Source organism: Pan troglodytes, chromosome 13 (assembly GCF_028858775.2).
Source record: "Pan troglodytes isolate AG18354 chromosome 13, NHGRI_mPanTro3-v2.0_pri, whole genome shotgun sequence".
NCBI lineage: Eukaryota > Metazoa > Chordata > Mammalia > Primates > Hominidae > Pan > Pan troglodytes.
Genome location: NC_072411.2, coordinates 37681344 through 37703551, shown reverse-complemented (window position 1 = coordinate 37703551; position 22208 = coordinate 37681344). Strand labels below are relative to the sequence as shown.

Sequence of the window (22208 nt, the reverse complement as noted above, 5' to 3'; positions counted from 1 at the left end):
ACATAAACATTTCTGGTTAGTTGTTCTCTCATGGTTTGTGTATGCCTTTTTTTTTTTTTTTTTTTTTTTTGAGACAGAGTCTCACTCTATCGGCCAGGTTGGAGTGCAGTGGCACCATCTTGGCTCACCGCAACCTCCACCTCCTGGGTTTAAGTAATTCTCATACCTCAGCCTGCCGAGTAGCTGGAATTACAGGCGTGTGCCACCATGCCTGGCTAATTTTTGTATTTTTAGTAGAGACAGGGTTTTGCCATGTTGGCCAGGCTGCTCTCAAACTCCTGACTTCAGGTGATCTGCCTGCCTCAGCCTCCTAAAGTGCTGCGATTATAGGCATGAGCCATGGCGCCCAGCCTGAATTTAAATTTTAAGGTAACATTGGGCCAGCGCGGTGGTTCACACCTGTAATCCCAGCACTTTGGGAGGCCGAGGTGGGTAGATCACCTGACGTCAGGAGTTCAAGACCAGCCTGACCAACATAGTGAAACCCCATCTCCACTACAAATACAAAATTAGCCAGGCGTGGTGGCGCATACCTGTAATCCCAGCTACTTGGGAGGCTGAGGCAGGAGAATCACTTGAACCTAGGAGGCAGAGGTTGCAGTGAGCTGAGATGGTGCCATTGCACTCCAGCCTGGGCGACAAGAGCGAAACTCCATCTTAAAAAAATAAAAATTAAAATTAAAAAAATAAATTTTAACGTAACACTGGTTTACAAGATTAAACACATTTAATCACCTTTTCATTAAAATGACACTCCCACGAATACAAATCACATCAGACTGGAATTTCTAGATCACTCATTAAGTCTCTCCTAGAAAACTGTACAGCAGCTAAATCACAGATTCCATATAGTTAGCCTCAAAGTGCTTAGGAAGAACTCAAAGAAAGAATACAAACTGTTTAACTTTATATCTAGTATGTAAAGTTTGTAATGAAGGTATTATTTGAATATTTTTACTTTTAATTTATTTACTTACTATTATTTTTTGAGACAGAGTCTTACCCTATCGCCCAGGACAGAATGCAGTGGCGCAATCTCACCTCACTGCAAACTCTGCCTCCTGGGTCAAACGACTCTCCTGTTTTAGCCTCCTGAGTAACTGGAATTGCAGGTGCGCGCCACCTCACCTAGCTAATTTTTGTATTTTTAGTAGAGACAGGGTTTTGCCATGTTGCCCAGGCTGGTCTTGAACTCCTGAGCTCAGAGTGATCCGCCCCTATTGGCCTCCCAAAGTGCTGAGATTATAGGGGTGTGCCACGGCACCTGGCCTGAATATTTTTAAAAATGTACACTTAATATCTTTTATAAAAACCTTATAGAGCATAAAAAAGACTTTTATAGTAGAAAATTTGGAAAAAAATACAAACATAGAAAAAGTCTATATGGGAAAATAATCACTTATAGATACTCCCCATTTACATTTTTATATGTGGCTAGCCTAATTTTCCATGCAGAGGGCAACATATATATTCATTTTCATTATTTATAGAAATGGGGTTATATGACACAGACCATTTCAAAATCTTTTTTCATATAATGCTTCCACATCTTATCAATAGAAATTGTACAATGTATGGGAAGAAAGTATTTAAGTAATTTTCTTCAAAACATATTTAGACCTCAAGTTTAACATCAAACAACTCAACTGATCTTTACTGTACTTTCAGGATGAAGGCATGTGTTGAGTAGCTAAAAGGACAAAAAATATAAACATTTTAGAGCAAACTCTGTCAGCTTCCTGTGTCTGCTCTAGAATTTGGCCCCAAATCCCTGTCTTTTCACTTAAAATATAATTTAAAATTATATTTTCATTTTAAATTTAAATTTTCATTTAAAATATAATTATCTTTGCTTCAATGATACCACAAGCTAATCTTTTTTGTTGGTTTTTTTTTTTTTTTTTTTGAGACTGAGTCTTGCTCTGTCTGCTCTGTCGCCCAGGCTGGAGTGCAGCAGTGCAATCTCGGCTTATGGCCACCTCAACCCCCTGGGTTCAAGTGCTTCTCTTGCCCAAGGAGTTGGGATTACAGGTGCGTGCCAGCATACCCAGCTAATATTTGTATATTTAATAGAGATGGGGTTTCACCATGTTGGCCAGGCTGGTCTTGAACTCCTGACACCAGGTGATTGGACCACCTCAGTCTCCCGAAGTGCTGGGATTACAGGGGTGAGCCACTGCACCCAGTCACACAAGCTAATCTTAATACCTAAGCCTCAAATGATATTTATTAAGTTTCAGGCACTGTTCTGAGTACTTTACATATGTTAACTCATTTAGTGTTCACAATCTTATGAAATAGATACAATTATTATCCCTGTTTTTCAGCTGAGGAAACAAAAGGCACAGAGAGGTTCATACCTTCTCTATGATCAACAGCTATCAAATGTGTAGCTGAGAGCTGCACACAGCTGTCTGATTCTAAAATTTACTTTTTTGAGGAACACATGTTGAAGAAGAAAAAGTATTACAGTAATATTGTTCAAATAAGCAGAACCTGGCCTTGCTTCATTTTCTGATAATTTTGGTTAATGAAGACTTTACTGTAGCTTAACATACCTAAGTCTCAAGATAAACTTAATTACAGGAAAACAGATAATTACTGGAAATAATGTCAATCAACAAGGAAACTTTTCGTTCATTTGAACTAAAGATTTATTGGTGAGTATAAGCATGTTATTCAAAATAGGAACCAGAGTGAAAATTTTTGGGTAGTTAGTTCAGATGGTAGCCACATGAACTTGGGGGCTTTAAAAAAGAGCAGGTGTAAATAAGCATATGATTAGCCCACAATGTCCTCTCTGTGGGAGGAACAGTCCTTCCCTTGGTTTGTCCACTACCCCCAAGATGCGTGGTTTACTACTGATGTATTTCAAAGTTATACTTCCTTGCCTTACTATAATTAGATTATACGCATAAATTGTATTGAACAATTAGGAAGGGCCACTGCACTCCAGTCTAGGCAAAACAGTGAGACTCCATCTCTAAAAATATTAAAACATAACAAAAGACAATTGGGAAGGAGAAGAACTGGCTCAAATAGTGACACTATTTCAGGTTCCACATCCCACAGTTCTGTCTCTCAGCCTGAGTATTTCCAAGTGAATCTCCAATGTTCCCTTTCGGCTTTAGTTTTGCTGTTTTGCCTCGGAGGCTGCTTTTGCTCAAAAAGTCTGTTGCCACATTCCAGATGAGTCTATACAAGATTAGTCTAGCAGAGTTTTCATAGATACTGGCTGTCTTCTCCACAAAGTCAGGCTGCTTTGCCAAGAAGTCAGACTTTACTCAGCAGGGCAGTGCCAGCTTTAACCTGGACACATTTTGCGCAAGGAGAGCTGCTACGTTTTATGGGTGAAGTCTTGAAGTTCTGTGAAGCAATGGCTTTTTTCCATCCACTGAGTAGCATTTCATTCATTTTTACATCCAAGGCAGGAAAATTCACCAGGTTTAAACTACACTGGTTAGAAAGCCATCAGGGTCTGAAGAACCGTTCTAAACTAACACAACTAAAATTGTCATTTAACATTTGATGCTCAGAATGATCGGTACCCCAGGAGGGAAATTCGACTGGCATTAGGACAGGAATATGAATGTTTTTTCCAGAAATCATGATGAAATGTTTTATCACTCATTCTAATAATTATAACATACAACACAGCAACTGGCTAAAAAGTATATAATTTTGAATTATATTCTCTAAAGAGCAGAACATTAAAGATTACTAAAAGATTATTAGTCTTTTTCTAATGCAGTGCTTAGCAGAAAAGTACTCAACAGGCATTAACAGGCTAACATTTGTTCCAATGAAAAAGAAAATAAAACTGGGATCTATATTGGTTAAAATTACTATAATCACAAGCAAAACTAGAAATACTCAGCTGGAAAGCACTAAAAACAAAAAAGCCCACATCATTCTCCTAATCCAATCAAAGATAAGAACCTTACTCTTGCCTATGTAAGACAAAATCATTAATAAAATAATTGTTAACATAAAATAAAGGATCATTTAATTACAGGTATGCCTCACATTATGTACATTTGCTTAATAAAATTTACATCTTGAACTGTTCAAGTTGCTCATGAATTCCTCTGAACTTTTGTTTAAACAAAGAAATTTCAGACTGCTGGGCATGAACCGTTACAGAGTGACACCTAGAGAAGTGGCATTGGAGGTTAGGTTCCTTGTCTAATTATTCAGGCAAAAGCAAGAGTGGGTACAGAGTTCTCATAGTGTCAAAAGTATAGTTTGAAGACTGCCAAGTTTGAGAAAGAAAAATCCAATGATCTGGAAAAGAGGGAGAAGGCTGAGGATTAGGAAGGAGAAGTAGATTTCTAGAGAATGAAAAGTATCAACAGGTTTCAAAAATGCTACAAGAAGAGTATTTCCAGTATCCCGACTCCAACTTGGCTACCACATAAATTATTCTTTCTTCACTAAAAAGTATATTTTAGTATATTAGAATTAAAAAAATTCTTCCTGTGATACATCTGAATTTAATCTGGAAAGTAGAGGAAAACACTATATCTTTTATAGGAATTTACGTCAATATTGTGGGAAAGCCTCTATTTTGTAAAGTAAGAAATGCCAATAGTAAGTGATACCAAACAACAAAATAAATATCCAGATCTCAACATAGATTTTTTCTTTTTTAAAAACACTACCATTCTGCTTTGTTAAAGGACTGCACTGTTGTAATATTATCCCATTTCTTTCAGCACTTTCAGAGGAAAGCACAATCAATTCTGCAAGCTGAGAGAACTAGGACAATATAAACTGATGGTTCAGGAACTTCCCTGGAGGGCTCCACAGAATGTTCTATTTTTAACTCTCACTTTAACCAAGAAGAGAGCAGGAAGGAAATGCAGTGCTCAGCACAAAAGTATTGAACAGGCATTAACAGGCTGATTTTATTTTATATAGGTGATCTGAACTAGCATTTGTTCTAAAGGAAAGCATTCTTAATAACACAGAAATAATCAGAAAAATTACAAAAAGTATTAAAGAAATGCTTAGAATACCCATGAATCTAAGGTTATTTCACTTAATAGTACCTATTAATTTTTTTTCCAGACTGTGCTTGTACAATAGAAGCACTGTGAAGGTAGTTTTCTTTTTTCTTTTTTTTTTTTTAAAGATGAGCCATTTTACTAAAGCCAAATTTATTTGTAACTAGGCATCTACAAGACCAAATTGTTAAAACCTCAAGCTTATAATCTTGGGCTTCTGTCTGTGGCACTATTTTAGTAGGTGGGCAAGTTCAACTAAAGCCAGCCCCATGGGTGTATTTGGAAGGAGATGCAATTGCCATCACACTTGATTATCCCTTCTCATCTCTAATCCCCTCTTCTCTCACTTCTGTGCCTGAAATAAACATATACATATACAAAAACCAATTCTAACAAAAACAGTCACACAGTTTATTGCTCACAGCTATTTAAAGAACTATTCCATGGAAGAGTCTATACAACTCAAGGAAATCTGTGGGTACTTACCAGATATATTTGGCTCCAGATTTCAGTGGCGGCAGGTTAATGGAGAAGGGAAAAGGGAAATAGGTGGATTTGTAGGTATCATACAATGTCTGAATCTATGCTGAATCACACAATACATACTAAGAAATGCTCACAGAAATCAATGAAAAAACAAGAATAGCCAGAGCCACTACCTAGTAATTTACAAATACAAAATTCCTATTACTTGGATTAAAAGTTGTCAATAAAGAAATTGACTTTGTGCCTTGAGTCCCTATTTGACATAGCCGACTCTCCTATCAATAAGCCCCCTCACCTGTTTACCCAGTAGTGCTGACTTTTCTTTGCTCGCCTTTTACACCCTAGTTACTCTTAAATTTGTGCCTTCAAATTCTGTCAACAATATGCACACAATGAAGACTGTTTATCCTAACAAGTTTCTTCCATAGTGTCGTTCATCAGGATCCTACCATAGTCTGCTGGTAACAAAGCTTAATCAACTTGGAACCATATGATTCTGGGTTATCTGGAAAGCTAAGACTAAAGATATAATACATTGATAATCTTTGAAGTTATCAAATGGTTGCAAAACTAAAAGTATAGTTTCACAGAATCATTTTGCTTTCCACAGGTATGCAACAACATCATCGTTTGGAAAAAAAAATTAAATTATATCGTTGGTAAGAACCGAGACCAAGTAGCTTCAAATGCATTTAGGTGTATTAGGTCCGTTTGATGTCATGCTTTCATATATAACAATATCCCTAAAAAGTTGTGTAGCAATAGGGAGAGACATATTTGACTTCTGCTAATGAGTTTGGTATGCTTAAAACATTAAGCTTTTTAGATAAGCTCAAAACCAAACTGAATTTGTCATCCAAATCTACTTTGGAAAAGAAATAAGCAATAGCTTTCACAAATTTTTAACAGGTAAATTATATTAGGCCAAAGATGTCACTTAAATTCTAATCCCTATTTCTGAGTATGATGCATGATTTAAAGGTATTACAATTAATGAAAAATATAAACAAATGTTAACACCTTCATACAGCATTAAAAAAAGCAAAAAAGCAGTGGAAACCTGAGTAAAAAGAAGCCAGGAAGCAGCTGAAAAAGAGACCGGTTCACTGTGAGAAATGTAAACCTCTCAGACAGTGCTACGGCCCCGAATCCAACAGCTCAGGAACAAGGCCAATTATTGCAAAATATTAAATGTATATGGTGAAGCTACAAACTTTTCAAGAGTCATAAGAATAATAAAAGCTACACAGAAAACAGCTAGGGCTTTGTAAACCTAAAATCTTCACTATAATTACTACCTGCAGAAAGTTTCTTTATACTATACCACACTCCTTATATGCAGTATACTTCACAGTATTCAAAGCATACATTTTATGATAAAGGTTTAAAGTAATAAATCTTTATTAGTGAAACTGGTAAGTAATCTGATCTTTTGAAATAGTTGCTTTCATTGATTCCAGTTATTGACAGTTGGTTGCCAAGCTGTTACAAACCAATTCTCTATTATTCTACCTTTTAGAACTAGAAATGACTCACATGAGACACAAAGAATTATGGAGTTTTACAGTACACAGAGGCTTCAATAGACAACACAGTAAAAATTCCATACTTTGCAAATGAGTCCAACTGAAACTCAGTGGCTTTAAGTGATATGCCTAACACCAGTTACAAATGACTAAGGGCCATCAGGATTCTGACTTTTATTTTGTTGTTCTTTCCCATTATACAGTGCATTGTTCAGAAAGTCTTATGTGTGTAGCCAGGGTTTCTTCTGTTTCTGTTGACAGGGGTTTACTCAACCTTGTTTTGAATGAACAGTTCAGTAGTTTCACATTCATAACAAAAGACTAGTACATTCATTTCCCCAGCAGTAATGTTAGTCCTGATTTCAGTTGTGGTCCACTGGGACACATGGATAAAAGACCTAGAGCATTTTATCCTTGAGATATTTCCCCAACCTCCTCCCTATCCACCAAAGGAAAAATAATGAAAGATCCTGTATTTCTACTGCCCATACCCTATCTGGTCTAAAAATACTTTGCTCAGTTGGGCTTGTTAATTTAGGGCAAAATTTCTTTAAGTTCAAATACAAACATTTAAACATTACTTGTGCCACAGTGAAAAAAAATTGCTCCAAATCTACTAGTGTTTTCATTATTTGGTTGAATAATTAGTTTCACCCTTTTATGTAATTAAAAAAAAAATGCTTCTTGACACTGTGGGGTAAGCAAGTGTTGTTTGACAAGAAATAAAAATATAAGAGATATGAAAAAGTATTTCTCATTTTTAATCAGATTGGGATAGTAGAATGTAGAGAGGTAAGAAAATAAAAACCAAAAGGAAACCCAGAAGTATGTTTCCACATAAAAATGTAAATTATGAGACAGTAATTGCTATATACCTGTAAAAAAACTCAAAAACAATAAACTATCATGTTAATTTCCCAGTACATTTTACTTTTCTACACTAGGGCACATACAAACATAAATGCACACTTTTCTGTTAAGTTTTTTTTTTTTTTTTTGAGACAGTCTCACTCTGTTGCCCAGGCTGGAGTGCAGTGGTGCCATCTCAGCTCACTGGAACCTCCACCTCCTAGGTTCAAACGATTCTCCTGCCTCAGCCTCCCGAGTAGCTGGTATTACAGGTGTGCGCCACCATGCCCGGCTAATTTTTTTTGTGTATTTTTAAAGTAGACACAGGGTTTCACAATGTTGGCCAGGCTGGTCTGAAATTCCTGACCTCAGGTGATCCACCCGCCTTGGCCTCCCAGAGTGGTGGGATTACAGGCGTGAGCCACCGCGCCTGGCCTTCTGCAAGTTTTGACATAAAAATTAATGATGAGCTAACTATAAAAAAGTCTTTAGATTATAACTTTTAAAAAAGAGTTCAAATCCCCACTAATTCTATGAAAAGGTTCAATACAATTACCAACACAACAGTTGGCACTGGCCCTGCTGAACTTTTCTTTAAAGGAAAATTTTCTATGATACTTATTAGCATAACAAAATTCCTTTCTCTTTTAGATAAGAATGCTTTGAGGATTTATTCCTTTTATTCTTCAAACTGAATGAGTCAACTAACTTAAGCTGTAAGTTAAGAGGATACTATATAAAACAGCCGAAAGGACAAGTCTAGCTTTTATAAAGTGTTATATTATGACTGACTCATAAGAGTCAAACACAATGTCAAACATTTTTCAAAGACATGATTCTCTTTTTTGTGCCTGTAGCACTATCCAGATGCAACCTGATTTATTGTTTCCTCCTTCTCATCATAACTAGCATCAGAGAAAACCCCACAGTTAAAAATATCACCAATGATAAACACATGCTATCTGTCACATAGATGTTTTCACCTCCAATCAGGCATATTTAGTTGAATTCTATTAAGTGTCATTTTTTTTTTTTTTTTTGGCAGAGAGGCATACATACTAGCACACTAGTCCCAACCTGTGATTGAAAGTGATTTTATAGGCAGTTTGACCATGGACAGGGATAAAAATTTTGCCATGTTGAAGAACAAAATTAGTAAGCTAACACAAACACAGAACAAAGGATTTTTGCTCGCCTTATTAATAGAGTGTACTAATGAATTAAGTTAATTAGTCACACGCAAGGATATTTAAATGAGTAGCATGAAGGTACATTTCTTTATTATGGCATCAGCTACAGTCTGTGTTATAATTTTGGAAGAAAAAAATCAAGAAAAAACAATATGAAAATTCTATTACTTGAGGTCCAGAAAAATTCAGAAAATTGTTTCTGAATAAAACACCAGTGTATATAAAGCTAATGAGCAGTACCACAACCAATGTTCCCACGAATAGAGAATAACTTTTGATACCTTTTGAAATTATATCATATACTAGTTTACATTATTTGACGTGGACTGTATTATTAAATTTTAGGTAGCTTGGAACTAAAATTCTAACTTGGCTAAAATGACCAATGTTTGTATTCAATGTTCTTTGGAAGAACATTTGTCACATGTACAATACAAGGCTAGTAACATACTAAAAAGGGGAGAACCTGTAAACTAACAACGAGACAACTCCTAAGGGTAACAGATTAAGGACCTGGAAGTTATCCTGCATGGCTATGCTAAGCATGAACTATATCTAGCACAGAAAGTTAGTGAATCACGATCACTGAAGACTGCAACAATAAAGAGAAGTATGACTACTATTCATCAGATGGGCCAGTGCAGAGATGCTTCTCCTAAACTGGTGGTAACCCTGACGAGTTTCACACAATATCAAGAGCAGTAAACAGCCTCAGTGGAGGTGGAGGTTATGGGTTCCTCAGTGAGTCACACTCACATAGTCAGGGAGCCTCCAATAGTGATAAGCAGTTAAGAAAGCTCTAAAGAAACCAATGATAAAATTCTACTTCAACTCCTAGAGTTATAAAAGGCTGAATAAATACCTTATTAAACATCTGGGAAGTACACATCTAGGTGAGAAGCATATAGAGAAATGAGTTCATTAAAAAATCAATAAGATAGTTTTATACACTGAGATCAAAATTGTTTTCACTGAATGCTTGAAGAAAATCTGCAAAGTGCTAAAACAAAAACGATGCTGAGTTTTAATAAATTTCATTTAAGTGGCCTTAGATTGTATTTGGTTTAAAAATACTTTTCACTATCAATCAATAAACTGAAAAGCAAAACACAGAAAATATGCTAAGTACATCATTTCTTTTAAAGGCATGCCTACTAAGAGATCAAAATATCATCCCTAGACTAGGGTTCTCAATCCAAGTTAGGTGGTTTTGATCTTTGCTTCTGGTTAGCCATTCATAAGTCACCTTGCCTCGCCTTGCCTCTCTTTTGCTGTTACCATAGGTGATTTATCAGGCTGCAAAGACAGTTTCAATCTCAATGGCAGTGAGAGATGGCAGCCACTTAACAAACTGCTTAAGATATTCCCAGTACAGCTCCCAACCCTTTAGCATGTAGACGTGACACTGTGGTATTTTCCAGAGGATGCTAAGATTTGCTCACTCTTTTAATCTCATTGGTTTGCAAACTCATATGTATGAACATATTCGAGATCCTGAGAGACTGAGTAGGTACTATCTTAAGAGCAACACTGAAATAGAAGATGGAAAAAAAGCGTGGCTCAGAAGTTATGACATAAGAAACACAACTCACCTGTCTGCTGCGCAGGTTGTGGCAGTGGTTGGTTTAGATGTGAATTGTAATGAACAGAAGGGACTGGGCGATACTGAGGTTGGCTGGAGTGATAGTGGCCTGGAGCGCAATAACAGGCTGGCATCTAGGATCATAAATATTGCGGGAAAAAATCAATTTTACTTGCATTACATATGTTTTTCTGTGAGGAAGATCAGAGTTTAATGAGTAATAATTCTTTTCAGCACTGATCATTGGAAAACTGATTTTTCTTAAATTTAACTGAAATTAAAAAAAATTCAAAGTATGCATAAAAATATAACTAATGTGTCATCAATCATATTTAGATTTTAATTTTTTTGCCATATTTGCTTCAGCTCTCTCTCTTACAAAACCAAACATTACTGAATTAGCTAAAGACTCACCCTATTTCCTTTACTCTAACTTCCATAGAAGCCATTATTCTGTAGTTGGTGATTTTACTATACAGTATATATCTATTTACTATATATCTATTATCCATACATGTATTATTATTTTATTTATTTTTAGGTTTTTTTTTTTTTTGAGGTGGAGTCTCATTCTGTCGCCCAGGTTGGAGTGTAGTGCTGCCATCTTGGCTCACTGCAACCTCCGCCTCCCAGGTTCAAATGATTCTCCTGCCTCAGCCTCCCAAGTAGCTGGGATTACAGGCATGTGCCACCATGCCCAGCTAATTTTTGTATTTTCAGTAGAGATGGGGTTTCACCGTGTTGGCCAGGCTGGTCTCAAACTCCTGACCTCAAGTGATCCGCCCACTTCAGCCTTCCAAAGTGCTGGGATTACAGGCATGAGCCACGGAGCCTGGGCGAGTATTTTAAAAATCCAAATGTCCAAAATCTGAAATGCTCCAAAATCTTTAACTTTCTGAGTACCAACATGATGCCAAAAGCATCATGTCATGTCAGTACTCAAAAAGAAACTCCACACCTGACCTCATGTGACAGGTTACAGTCAAAACTTTACATCATGCATGAAATTATTTAAAATATGGCTTATATTACCTTAAGGCTATGTGTATAAGATGTATATGAAACACAAGTGAACTTGGTTTTAGACTTTGGGCCCTATCCCAAGATATCTCATTGTATATATGCAAATATTCCAAAATCCCCCCCCAAAAAACCCAAAAAACTGAAACTTCTGGTCCCAGGCTTTTCAAATAAGGGAAACTCAACTACATATAACTTCATGAAACTCATTTTGCAATTCATGTTGTTTTTGAGACATCTTTCTTTATTGAAACATATACAGCTAGCTCATTCAATTTAACTGCTAAACAACATTCATTGTATAAACTACTTTATCCACTCCCACATTAATGCACAGTTATACTGGTTCCATTCTTTAATTTTTCTCGTACAGTCATGTATCACAAAGTGACATTTTGGTCAATGATAGATTGCATATATGATGGTGGCCCCCTAAGATTATAAAGGAGTTGAAAAATTCCTATCACCCAGTGATGTCATAGCACAATACATCACTCACATGTCTGTAGTCCTACTGTGCTAGCAGTTGTTTAAAAGTATAGCAGACAGTATATAAATAAGACTTGGTAATGATAATAAATGGCTGTTATTGGTTTATGTATTTACAATATTTTTAACTATTATTTCAGAATGTAGTCCTTCTGGGCTGGGTATGGCAGCTGACGCCTGTAATCCCAGCACTTTGGGAGGCTGAGGCGGGAGGATCGCTTGAGCCCAGGAGTTTGAGATCTGGCTGGGCCACATAGTGAGACCCTATCACTACTGAAAATTTAAAAATTAGCTAGGTGTGGAGGTGCACACGCCTGTAGTCCTGTATACTCAGGGGCTGAGATTGGGGATTACTTGAACCCAGGAGGTCACAGCTGCAGTGAGCAGTGATTGCACCACTGCACTCCAGCCTGAGTGACAGAGGCAAGAGCCTGTCTTAAAAAAAAAAAAAAAGAATGTAGTCCTGCTACTTATTAAAAACTACAAAACAGATTCAGGGCCAGGGGCAGGGGCTCACACCTGTAATCCTAGCACTCTGGGGAGGCTCAGGTGGGTGGATCACTTGAGCTCAGGAGTTCAAGACCAGCCTGGGCGACATGGTGAAACCCTGTCTCTACAAAAAATACAAAAATTAGCCAGGTGTGATGTGCGTGTCTGTAGTCCCAGCTACTTGGGGGGCTGAGGTGGGAGAATTGCTTGAATCTGGGAGGTTGAGGCTTCAGTGAGCCAAGATCGTGCCATTGCATTCCAGCCTGGGTGACAAAGTGAGACTCTGTCTCAAAAAACAAAAAACAACTCCAAACCAAACACACACACACACACACACACACACAGACTCAGGTAGGTCTTTCAGGAGGTATTTCAGAAGAAGGCATTGTTATCATAGGAGATGACAGCTCCACATAGGAGATGACAGCTCCATGTGTGTTACTGCCTCTGAAGACCTTCTAGAGGGACAAGATGTGGAGGTGGAAGACAATGATGCTGATAATCCTGAAATGCGTAGGCCTAGGCTAATATGCACGTTTGCACCTTAGTTTTTAATTAAAAAAAATTAAAAAGAAAGAAAATTTAAAAATTCATAAAAGAAAACTTTAGAATAAGGATATAAAGAAAATATTTTTGTAGAGCTGTATGGTGTATTTGTGTTTTAAGCTGTTTTATTACATAAGAATAAAAAAGTGAAAAGAATTAAAAAGTTTATAAAGTTACTGTAAGCTAAGGTTAATTACTGAAGAAAGAAAAATGTATTAAATAAATTAGGTGTAGCCTAATTTAAGAGTGTTTATGAAGTCTACAGTAGTAAAATGTCCCAGGCCTTCACATTCACTGACTCACCTAGAACAACTTACAGTCCTGCAAGCTGCATACATGGTTAAGTGCACTATATCGGTGTTCCATTTAAAAAAATCTTTTGGCCGGGCACAGTTGCTCACACCTGTTAATTCCAGCACTTCTGAAGGCCGAGGCGGGCAGATCACGAGGTCAGGAGTTTGAGATCAGCCTGGCCAGCAAAGTGAAACCCCGTCTCTACTAAAGATACAAAAAATTAGCCGGGCGTGGTGGCACGCGCCTTGTAGTCTCAGGTACTCGGGGGGCTGAGGCAGAAGAATCACTTGAACCAGGGAGGCGGAAGTTGTGGTGAGCTGAGATCATACCACTGAACTCCAGCCTGGCGGCAGAGCGAGACTCCGTCTCAAAAAAGAAAAAAACAAAACAAAAAACCACAAAACTTTTATATCATATTTTTACTGTACCTTTTCTATGTTTACATATATTTAGATGCACAAATACTTCCCATTGTGATATAATTGCCTACAGTATTTAGTACAGTAACATGTTGCATAGGTTTGTAGCTTGTAGGCTATACCATATAACCTAGGTGTGTAGAGGGCTACACCATCAAGGTGTGTGTAAATACACTTTGTGACATTCACACAATGACAAAACCCACTAGAGATAAATTTCTCAGAATGTATCTCTATCATTAAATGATGCATGACCATATTTCTAATGCAAATTAAAATGCCATCAAGACCATCTTGATTTATTTTTCCTTCCAGAGCTATTAGTATTAGTAATGAAGTTCTCTTAATCTGACCTAGTTTGGGGTGAAGAATAAATACCTAATCCAGTATTACAGAAGTATGTGGGTAAGTTAACTTTAACAGTGTCATGGGCTCACTCACATTCTGCTCTTCTGATTGGGTTATCTGTAAAAAGAACAGAGATCTGTGGAGATTTTAAAGAGTGCTCATCTCATCTGAAAACCAGCCAGGCATAATATTCCTAGGTTAGTTTTTAGCCAAGAATCACTCAAGTTTACCGTAGATCTCCTGTCTTTGAAGCATTAACATAGACACAATACATATGGGATCCCTTAACTGTTCCTGGAGGTATCAGAAAGTAATCTAAATCCTGAGTTTAGGTATTTTCCTTTAATTAAAAAACGTATCTTTTTTTTTTTTTTTTTGAGACAGAGTATTGCTCTGTCTCCTAGGCTGGAGTGAAGTGGCTCAATCTCAGCTTACTGCAACCTCCACCTTCCAGGTTCAAGCAATTATCCTGCCTCAGTCTCCCGAGTAGCTGGGATTACAGGTGCCCGCCACCACACCTGGCTAATTTTTTTTTTTTTTGGTATTTTTAGTAGAGATGGGATTTCACCATGTTGGCCAGGCTGGTTTTGAACTCCTGACCTCAAGTGATCCGTACATCTCAGCCTCCCAAAGTGCTAGGATTACAAGCTTGAGCCACTGTGCCTAGCCAATATCTCTCTCTCTCTTTTTAATTGAGATGGAATCTTGCTCTGTGGCCCAGAAGTGCAGTGGCACGATCTCAGCTCACTGCAACCTCTGCTGCCCGGGTTCAAGCAATTCTTGTGCCTCAGCCTCCCAAGGCAGCTAGGATTATAGGCACCCACCACCAGGTCCGGCTTATTTTTTTTTTGTATTTTTAGTAGAGATGGGGTTTCGCCACATTGGCCAGGCTGGTCTCGAACTCCTGACCTCAAGTGATCCGCGTGCCTCGGCCTCCCAAAGTGCTGGGATTACAGGCGTAAGCCACTGTGCCCGGCTGCCAATATCTCTTTTAAGGCAAAAATTATTAACACTATTTTTGGTATATAATATATAGAGATGCAATGTATATGGCAACAACATCAAAAGGACGGAGAGAATGTAAATGGAATTATACTGTTATAAGGCTGCTACATTTTACTTGAAATTTCAATATTAACTTGAAGTAGATTTTGATAAGGTAAAGGTACGTAACACATTCCCTAGAAAAACACACACATTCAGAAAATTCAAGGGGATGTACCTAAAAAGACAAAATTGGAACAATACAGAGAAGATTAGCATGGCCCCTGCACAAGGATGACACGGAAATTCGTAAAGCATTCAATATTATAAAAAAAAAAGTTCAAATAATATAAAATGCAGGAAAGTAGAATAAAATACAGACAGGGCAAATAAAAAAATAGCAATGTGGCATACCTGAATCTAACCATGTCAAAAATATATTAAATTTAAAGGGTCTAATGACACTCCAATCACTGTATAAAGAGGCAGAACCCAACTAATAACCATAAATGAAAGACACTTTAAATATAGGGGTTGCAAGTAAGATAGAAAAAGATCTACCATTTAAATGTTACTCAAAAGAAAGACACTATAATGTCAGATAAAATAGGTTTCAAGAAATACTATTAGAGACAGAGAAAAATGTATGTATGAGTCAATATATCAGGAAGACATGATAAATATAAATTGTTTAATATAGCTTCAAATACTATAAAAAACTGATAGAACTTAAAAGGGAGATGGACAAATCCCAAAACAATAGAATATGAAATCAATGATGACCAGAGTAAACGAAAAAACATCCCATGCTCATTTAAGACTGGAAAACTTAGTATTGTTAACATGGCAATAATATCAAAGAGACCTACATATTCCACGCAATACCTATCAACACTCCAAAGGTCTTTTTTTGCAGAAACAGAAAAGCCCATTCTCAAATCATATGGAATTGCAAGGAGCCTAAATACTAAAAACAATTTTGAAAAAGAACAGAGTAGGCCGGGTGCGGTGGCTCACATCTGTAATCCCAGCACTTTGGGAGGCTGAGGCGGGCGGATCACGAGGTCAGGAGATCGAGACTACCGTGAAACCCCGTCTCTACTAAAAATACAAAAAATTAGCCGGGCGTGGTGGCGGGCACCTGTAGTCCCAGCTACTCGGGAGGCTGAGGCAGGAGAATGGCGTGAACCTGGGAGGCGGAGCTTGCAGTGAGCCGAGATTGCGCCACTGCACTCCAGCCTGGGCGACAGAGCAAGACTCCATCTCAAAAACAACAACAACAACAACAACAAAAAAAACAAAAAAAAAAAGAAAAAGAAAAAGAACAGAGTAGGAGTACTCACTCTTCCCATTTTTAAAAGTGACTACAAAGCCACAGCAATCAAAACAATGTAGTACTGGCAAAAGGATAGAAATACATAATGGGGTAAGGTGAGAGCCCAGGAAAAAACCCTTACATTTATGGTCAAAGGATATTCGACAAGGATTCCAAGGTTATTTAATGGGGAAAGAAAAGTATCTTCAACAAATAATGCTAGAATTACTAGATATATACTTGAAAAAGAATGAAGATGAACTCTTGCCTCACGCCATATTCAAAAATTAACTCAAAATGGATAAATGACCTAGGAGCTAAAAACATAAAGCACTTAAAAGACAGGATAACCAATTCTTAGATATGACACCAAAAGCACAAGCAATAAAAGAAAAAACGTATAAAGTGAACTTTACCAAAATTAAAAAACTTTTGTCCATCAAAGAACATTATTAAGAAACTAAAAAGACAATTTTACAGAATGAGTGAAAATAATTGCATATCACTTATCTGACAAGGGTCTAGTATCCAGAATACATAAAGAACTCTAAGCTCAATAACAAAAAGACAAATACACACACACACACACACACACACACACTTTATATACACACATACTCCAAAAAACTGAAAACAGATATTAAAAAAATACATGTACCTACATATTCAAAACAGCACTATTTACAGAAACAAAAGATGAAAACATTCCAAATTTTGGCCAGGTGCGGTGGCTCATGCCTGTAATCCCAGCACTTTGGGAGGCCGAGGCGGGAGGATCACTTGCGGTCAGGAGTTTGAGACCAGCCTGGCCAACATGGTGAAACCCCGTCTCTACTAAAAATACAAAAATTAGTTGGGCATGGTGGCTCAAGCCTGTAATCCCAGCTACTCGGGGGGCTGAGGCAGGAGAATCGCTTGAACGTGGCAGGCGGAGGTTGCAGTGAGCTGAGATTGCACCACTGCATTCCAGCCTGGGCAACAAAAAGAGACTCTGTCTCAACAACAACAACAACAACAACAACAACAACGAAAGAAAACATTCCAAATTTCAATTAATGGATAAAAAGGGAAAGAATGAATAGTGTGAACAGATTTTTAAGTGTGAATACATTTTAAGTATGAATAGTGTGCCACTGTGTGTGTGTTTGTGTGTGTGTGTGTGCCTATGCTATGATGTGGATGAACTTTGAAAATATTATGTTAAATGAATGAAGTCAGACACAAAAGGTAACATGTTGCCTGATTCCATTAATATGAAGTATTCAGAATAGGTAAAACCATAGGAGACAGAAGCAGATTGGTGGTTGCCAGGGGCTGGGAAATGGAGGAACAAGTAGCAACTGCCTAACAGATATGGGGTTTCCTTTTAGAGTGATGAAAATGTTTTGGAACCAAACAGAAGTGGTGGTTGTACAACACTGTGAATATGTACTAAATGCAACTAAAATGTTCACATAAAAATGGTTAAATGATTAATTTTATATTATGTGAATTTCAATAAAAAAATCAAAATGCCCTGCCCCACAAAAGAACCCTGAACAAAAAACCACACAACACTAAAATATTAGAACACAAATTCTCGGCTCACTGCAACCTCCGCCTACTGGGTTCAAATAATTCTCCTGCCTCACGCTACCGAGTAGCTAGGATTACATGTGCGCACCACTACACCCAGCTAATTTTTGTATTTTTATTAGAGATGGGGTTTCACCATGTTGGCAAAGCTGGTCTCAAACTCCTGACCTCAAGTGATATGCCCACCTTGGCCTCCCAAAGTGCTGGGATTACAGGCATAAGCCACTGTGTCCGGCCCAAAACACTGAAATCTTAAAAGAGTAAGCTCTCTGACCACATGTAATTAAAACAGAAATCAATAACAAAGGTATTTAGAAAGCCCCTAAGTATTTGGAAATTAAATAACATACTTCTAAGTAAGTCATGGGTCATAAAAAATCCTCTCAAGAGAAAACATTTTAAACTAAATAATAACTAACATACTACATATCCAAATTTGTGGATAGCACCAAAATGGTGCTTAGAAATTTGCAGCATTAAAAAAAAAGAAAAAAAGAAATTTATAGCATTAAAAACTTCTATTAGAAGAAAAATCTAAAATCACTGAAAATAAAATCATAAAAATTAATGAAACCTTTGTTCTTTTTTGAGATGGAGTCTTGCTCTGTTGCAGACTGGAGTGCAGTGGCTCAATCTCAGCTCACTGCAAGCTGCATGTGCCAGGTTCAAGTGATTCTCCTGCCTCAGCCTCTCCAGTAGTTGGGATTACAGGCGTGCACCACCACGCCCAGCTAATTTTTGTATTTTCAGTAGAGAAGGGGTTTCATCATGTTGGCCAGGCTGGTCACGAACTCCTGACCTCAAGTGATTCGCCTGCCTCACTCAGCCTCCCAAAGGGCTGGGAATGCAAGTGTAAGCCACCATGTTTGGCCTGTGTTTTTTTTTTTTTTTTTTTTAAGAACATCAAAAGACTTGATAAATCAACTGGCTAAATTAATAAAAAACAAAAAAGAGAGAGTAAAATTACCAATACCAAGAAATAAAAAGGGGATACCACTAAGATCCTAAAAACATTAAAAGCATAAGGGGATATTAAGAACAATTTTATGACAACAAATTTGAAACATGAAACGGAAACAAAGTATGAAATTTAGTCCAAAGAGAAAAAGAGAACTGGAATCGTTTTATATCTACTAAGAAATTAAATTTGTAATTTAAAAACCTTCCCTGCAAAAAATCTACAGCTTTAGATGAATTCATTGGTGAATTCTGGCAAACATGTGAGAAGAAATAACATCAATCCTACATAAACACCATCAGAAAATAAAGGAGGAGGGAACAATGCCCAACTCATTTTAAGGCTACTACCATGCGGATAGTACAACCAAAAATATTACAAGCAAACTGCAGACCAATGTCCTTCATGAACATAGATGCAAAAATCTTTAACAAATATTAGCAAACTGAATCCCACAATATATAAGAAGGATACTACATCATAACCAAGTGGGGTCTGTTTCAGAAATTAAAAGTTAGTTAAATATTCAAAAGTTTCGCTACATTGCCCAGGCTGGTCTCCAACTCCTAGGCTCAAGCCCAGCCTTGTGAGTCAGCCTCAGCCTCACAAAGTGCTGGGATTACAGGCGTGAGCCACTGTGCCCAGTCTTACCATTTTATTTTTACAGTGGATTTACACTTTATTGTGTTTCCCTTAGGTTAGTTTTTTTTTTTTTTTTTTTTTTTTTTTTGAGACGGAGTCTTGCTCTGTCTCCCAGGTTGGAGTGCAGTGGCGCGATCTCGGCTCACTGCAAGCTCCGCCTCCCGGGTTCACGCCATTCTCCTGCCTCAGCCTCCCAAGTAGCTGGGACTACAGGCGCCCGCCAACACGCCCGGCTAATTTTTTGTATTTTTAGTAGAAACGGGGTTTCACCGTGTTAGCCAAGATGGTCTCGATCTCCTGACCTCGTGATCCGCCCGTCTCGGCCTCCCAAAGTGCTAGGATTACAGGTGTGAGCCACCGCGCCCGGCCTAGGTTAGTTTTTTAGAAACCCATACCTCTCAGAAAAAAAACCCCTCAAAGCTCACATACTTTACTAACCAACTGGAGCATTTACCTGTCATATGGTTGCTTAGCATGTGCGTGAAAATCTCCAGAGGCGGAAAGATGAGTATATGCTTTGTTTATATACTCTCACAAATTCTCTTCATGAGAATTTAAAAGTAAGTTCTTTGAAGTTAAAACTGATCTTAAGTGAGAGGTTTCCACAAGAAAGAAAAGGTTAAAAAGCAATATACCTGTGGTGATGGCTGCTGAATATATCCCTGCTGCTGGAGCACAGGCTGGCTGACAGGATGACCAGAGGCAGGATATCCAGCAGTAGGGACTGGCTGCCCAGGTGGTAGGGGAGGAGGAGGAGGAGGTGGTGGTGGTGGTGGTGGCGGTGGAGGAGGATGTGGTGGAGGGGCTGCTGTCATGATATAACCAGACTGCTGTGGAGACTGAAGAACCACAGTGGACTGGAACATGGCGGCATGAGGGTCAGAACCATCAGCAGATGGCTGGCGAGCAAGACTCATGTGGCTAAACTGAGACCCTAGGTTATCCTGCTAAAAAAGGAAGAAGTCAAAAATTAGTAAGCCTTCTACACATAGGCCAAACTTATCAAAGAAAAATACTTCCTATTTTTAAATAAGATGCAATACTACACATTATGGAAATTATATATATCAACAACAGCAATTATGTAATAGGGTAAAGCTTCAAAAAAATGACAACTCTATTGTTGAATATTATAAATTATAAATTATTTAAAAAATATATCTAGTGGGGATGTACAGCATGCAGAAAAGAGTAGGGTACAACATTTCACATTAAAAAATGAAGACATTTATTTAAATGAAGATGAAAGCAACATTAGAATGTAGAAGTGAAATTGGCCAAGTTCATATTATACAATTAATATTTTCTGAAAGGACTTCAAAGACCAAGCAATGAGCAAGGTACTAATTAGTATTTGCTTTAAACTATCTCCCCTCTTCCTAGAAGGCAAAATGCAAATTCTATGCATTTTTGTATCCCTAACCACGAAAATTATTTGCAGAAATTAAATATATAAAATCCACTACAGTCCTTTCTCTAATCTTTCAAAAATAATTTGGCCATACATTCCATTCTTCCCTTGTGTTTTTCAGTCTGTTCTGGAAGTCAGATAATTTGACAAATGTAATTCAAATGACAGTTTCCTATGCTTTTACTAAATGGTGCCCTACCAAGACAAGGGTTATGATTTATGTGCTATCTGACAAACATTTCTCTAATTCAGCAGGATAAGGACCAGCTCTTATTGTTCCAGAAAAATATCACTGAAATGATTATATAGGGTTAAAATGCTCCCTGTTCCCAAGAAACCACAGACTGGCAATAAAATATACCACATTTTGTTAAAAGGTCAACACTGAAAAAAATGACTTACAAAATTGTGGCAATTGAGTCATCATATCAAAGTTGACATGTCTGCAGTTTCTAGATCTGCTGGATTTTCCAAAGTAAATTAAGGCTATGGAGAAGATAAAGGACTGAAAGGAGATGCCTGATTTAATGATTGAAAATATATGGTTTTTCTCTTCCCCAACTGTCACTCTGACACTTTAACACTATTAGCCTAATTCAGTGAATGGTGTCAAAAGGAAAAAAAATGTACCTATGAACTATAATTTCAATGTTATATGATCAAATATTGTTAACAGAAGTACCATAATTGTATACCACTCTCAGAGTCACCTTGGAAAAAAGTCATTTTCTTATTCCAATAAAAATTGGGGCATACTTTGGATAGAAGAAAGTATCATTACTTTACAGTCACAGATTAAATATCCAGAAATCTTCTTAGAAAATATACTTAGAAGTCCTCTGTAGCTGTAAGCTACAACTCACCCTAAGAACTGGTAGTGGGTCTACTGGAGCTACAGTGTTGGGGAGAAAATAGAATGCCTAAACCCAGATGAAAGCTGCCATCCCAGGGCAGCACAGATCCTACAGTGGCCTCAATGAGAAAGTTGCTAAAACATCTTAGGACTAGAATAATCAACCTGAAAATTCTTTCGTTATGAAAAAGCAGGAAAAGGTTAAACAATCACCATAATAAGCCAC

General features: G+C 37.5%; 1 protein-coding gene and 2 non-coding genes across 34 annotated transcripts in view; 1 reads left to right on the top strand and 2 right to left on the bottom strand.

Annotated features, from left to right (window-relative positions):
• The window catches only part of R3HDM1 (R3H domain containing 1), a 123208-nt gene that overhangs the window by 53246 nt on the left and 47754 nt on the right, over positions 1–22208 (bottom strand). For 24 of the 32 annotated variants that reach the window (XR_010150067.1, XR_010150068.1, XM_024354818.3 and 21 more), the window contains 2 exons: positions 20354–20665; positions 10650–10773 (listed from right to left, as the gene is read on the bottom strand). Coding sequence is in view for 30 of the 32 variants with exons in the window: in XM_024354818.3 (XP_024210586.2) it covers positions 10650–10773; positions 20354–20665 (436 nt within the window). In the remaining 2 variants the exon portion in view is untranslated. The remainder of the gene's footprint in view (positions 1–10649; positions 10774–20353; positions 20666–22208) is intronic. The other 8 variants (XM_054679774.2, XM_515807.9, XM_063791134.1 and 5 more) reach the window with 1 other exon arrangement.
• On the bottom strand, positions 6572–6653 carry MIR128-1 (microRNA mir-128-1). The gene has a single exon (NR_031966.1). It is a non-coding gene; the product is annotated as a microRNA mir-128-1 (primary transcript).
• LOC112208568 (U6 spliceosomal RNA) lies at positions 15455–15557 on the top strand. The gene has a single exon (XR_002943028.1). It is a non-coding gene; the product is annotated as a U6 spliceosomal RNA (small nuclear RNA).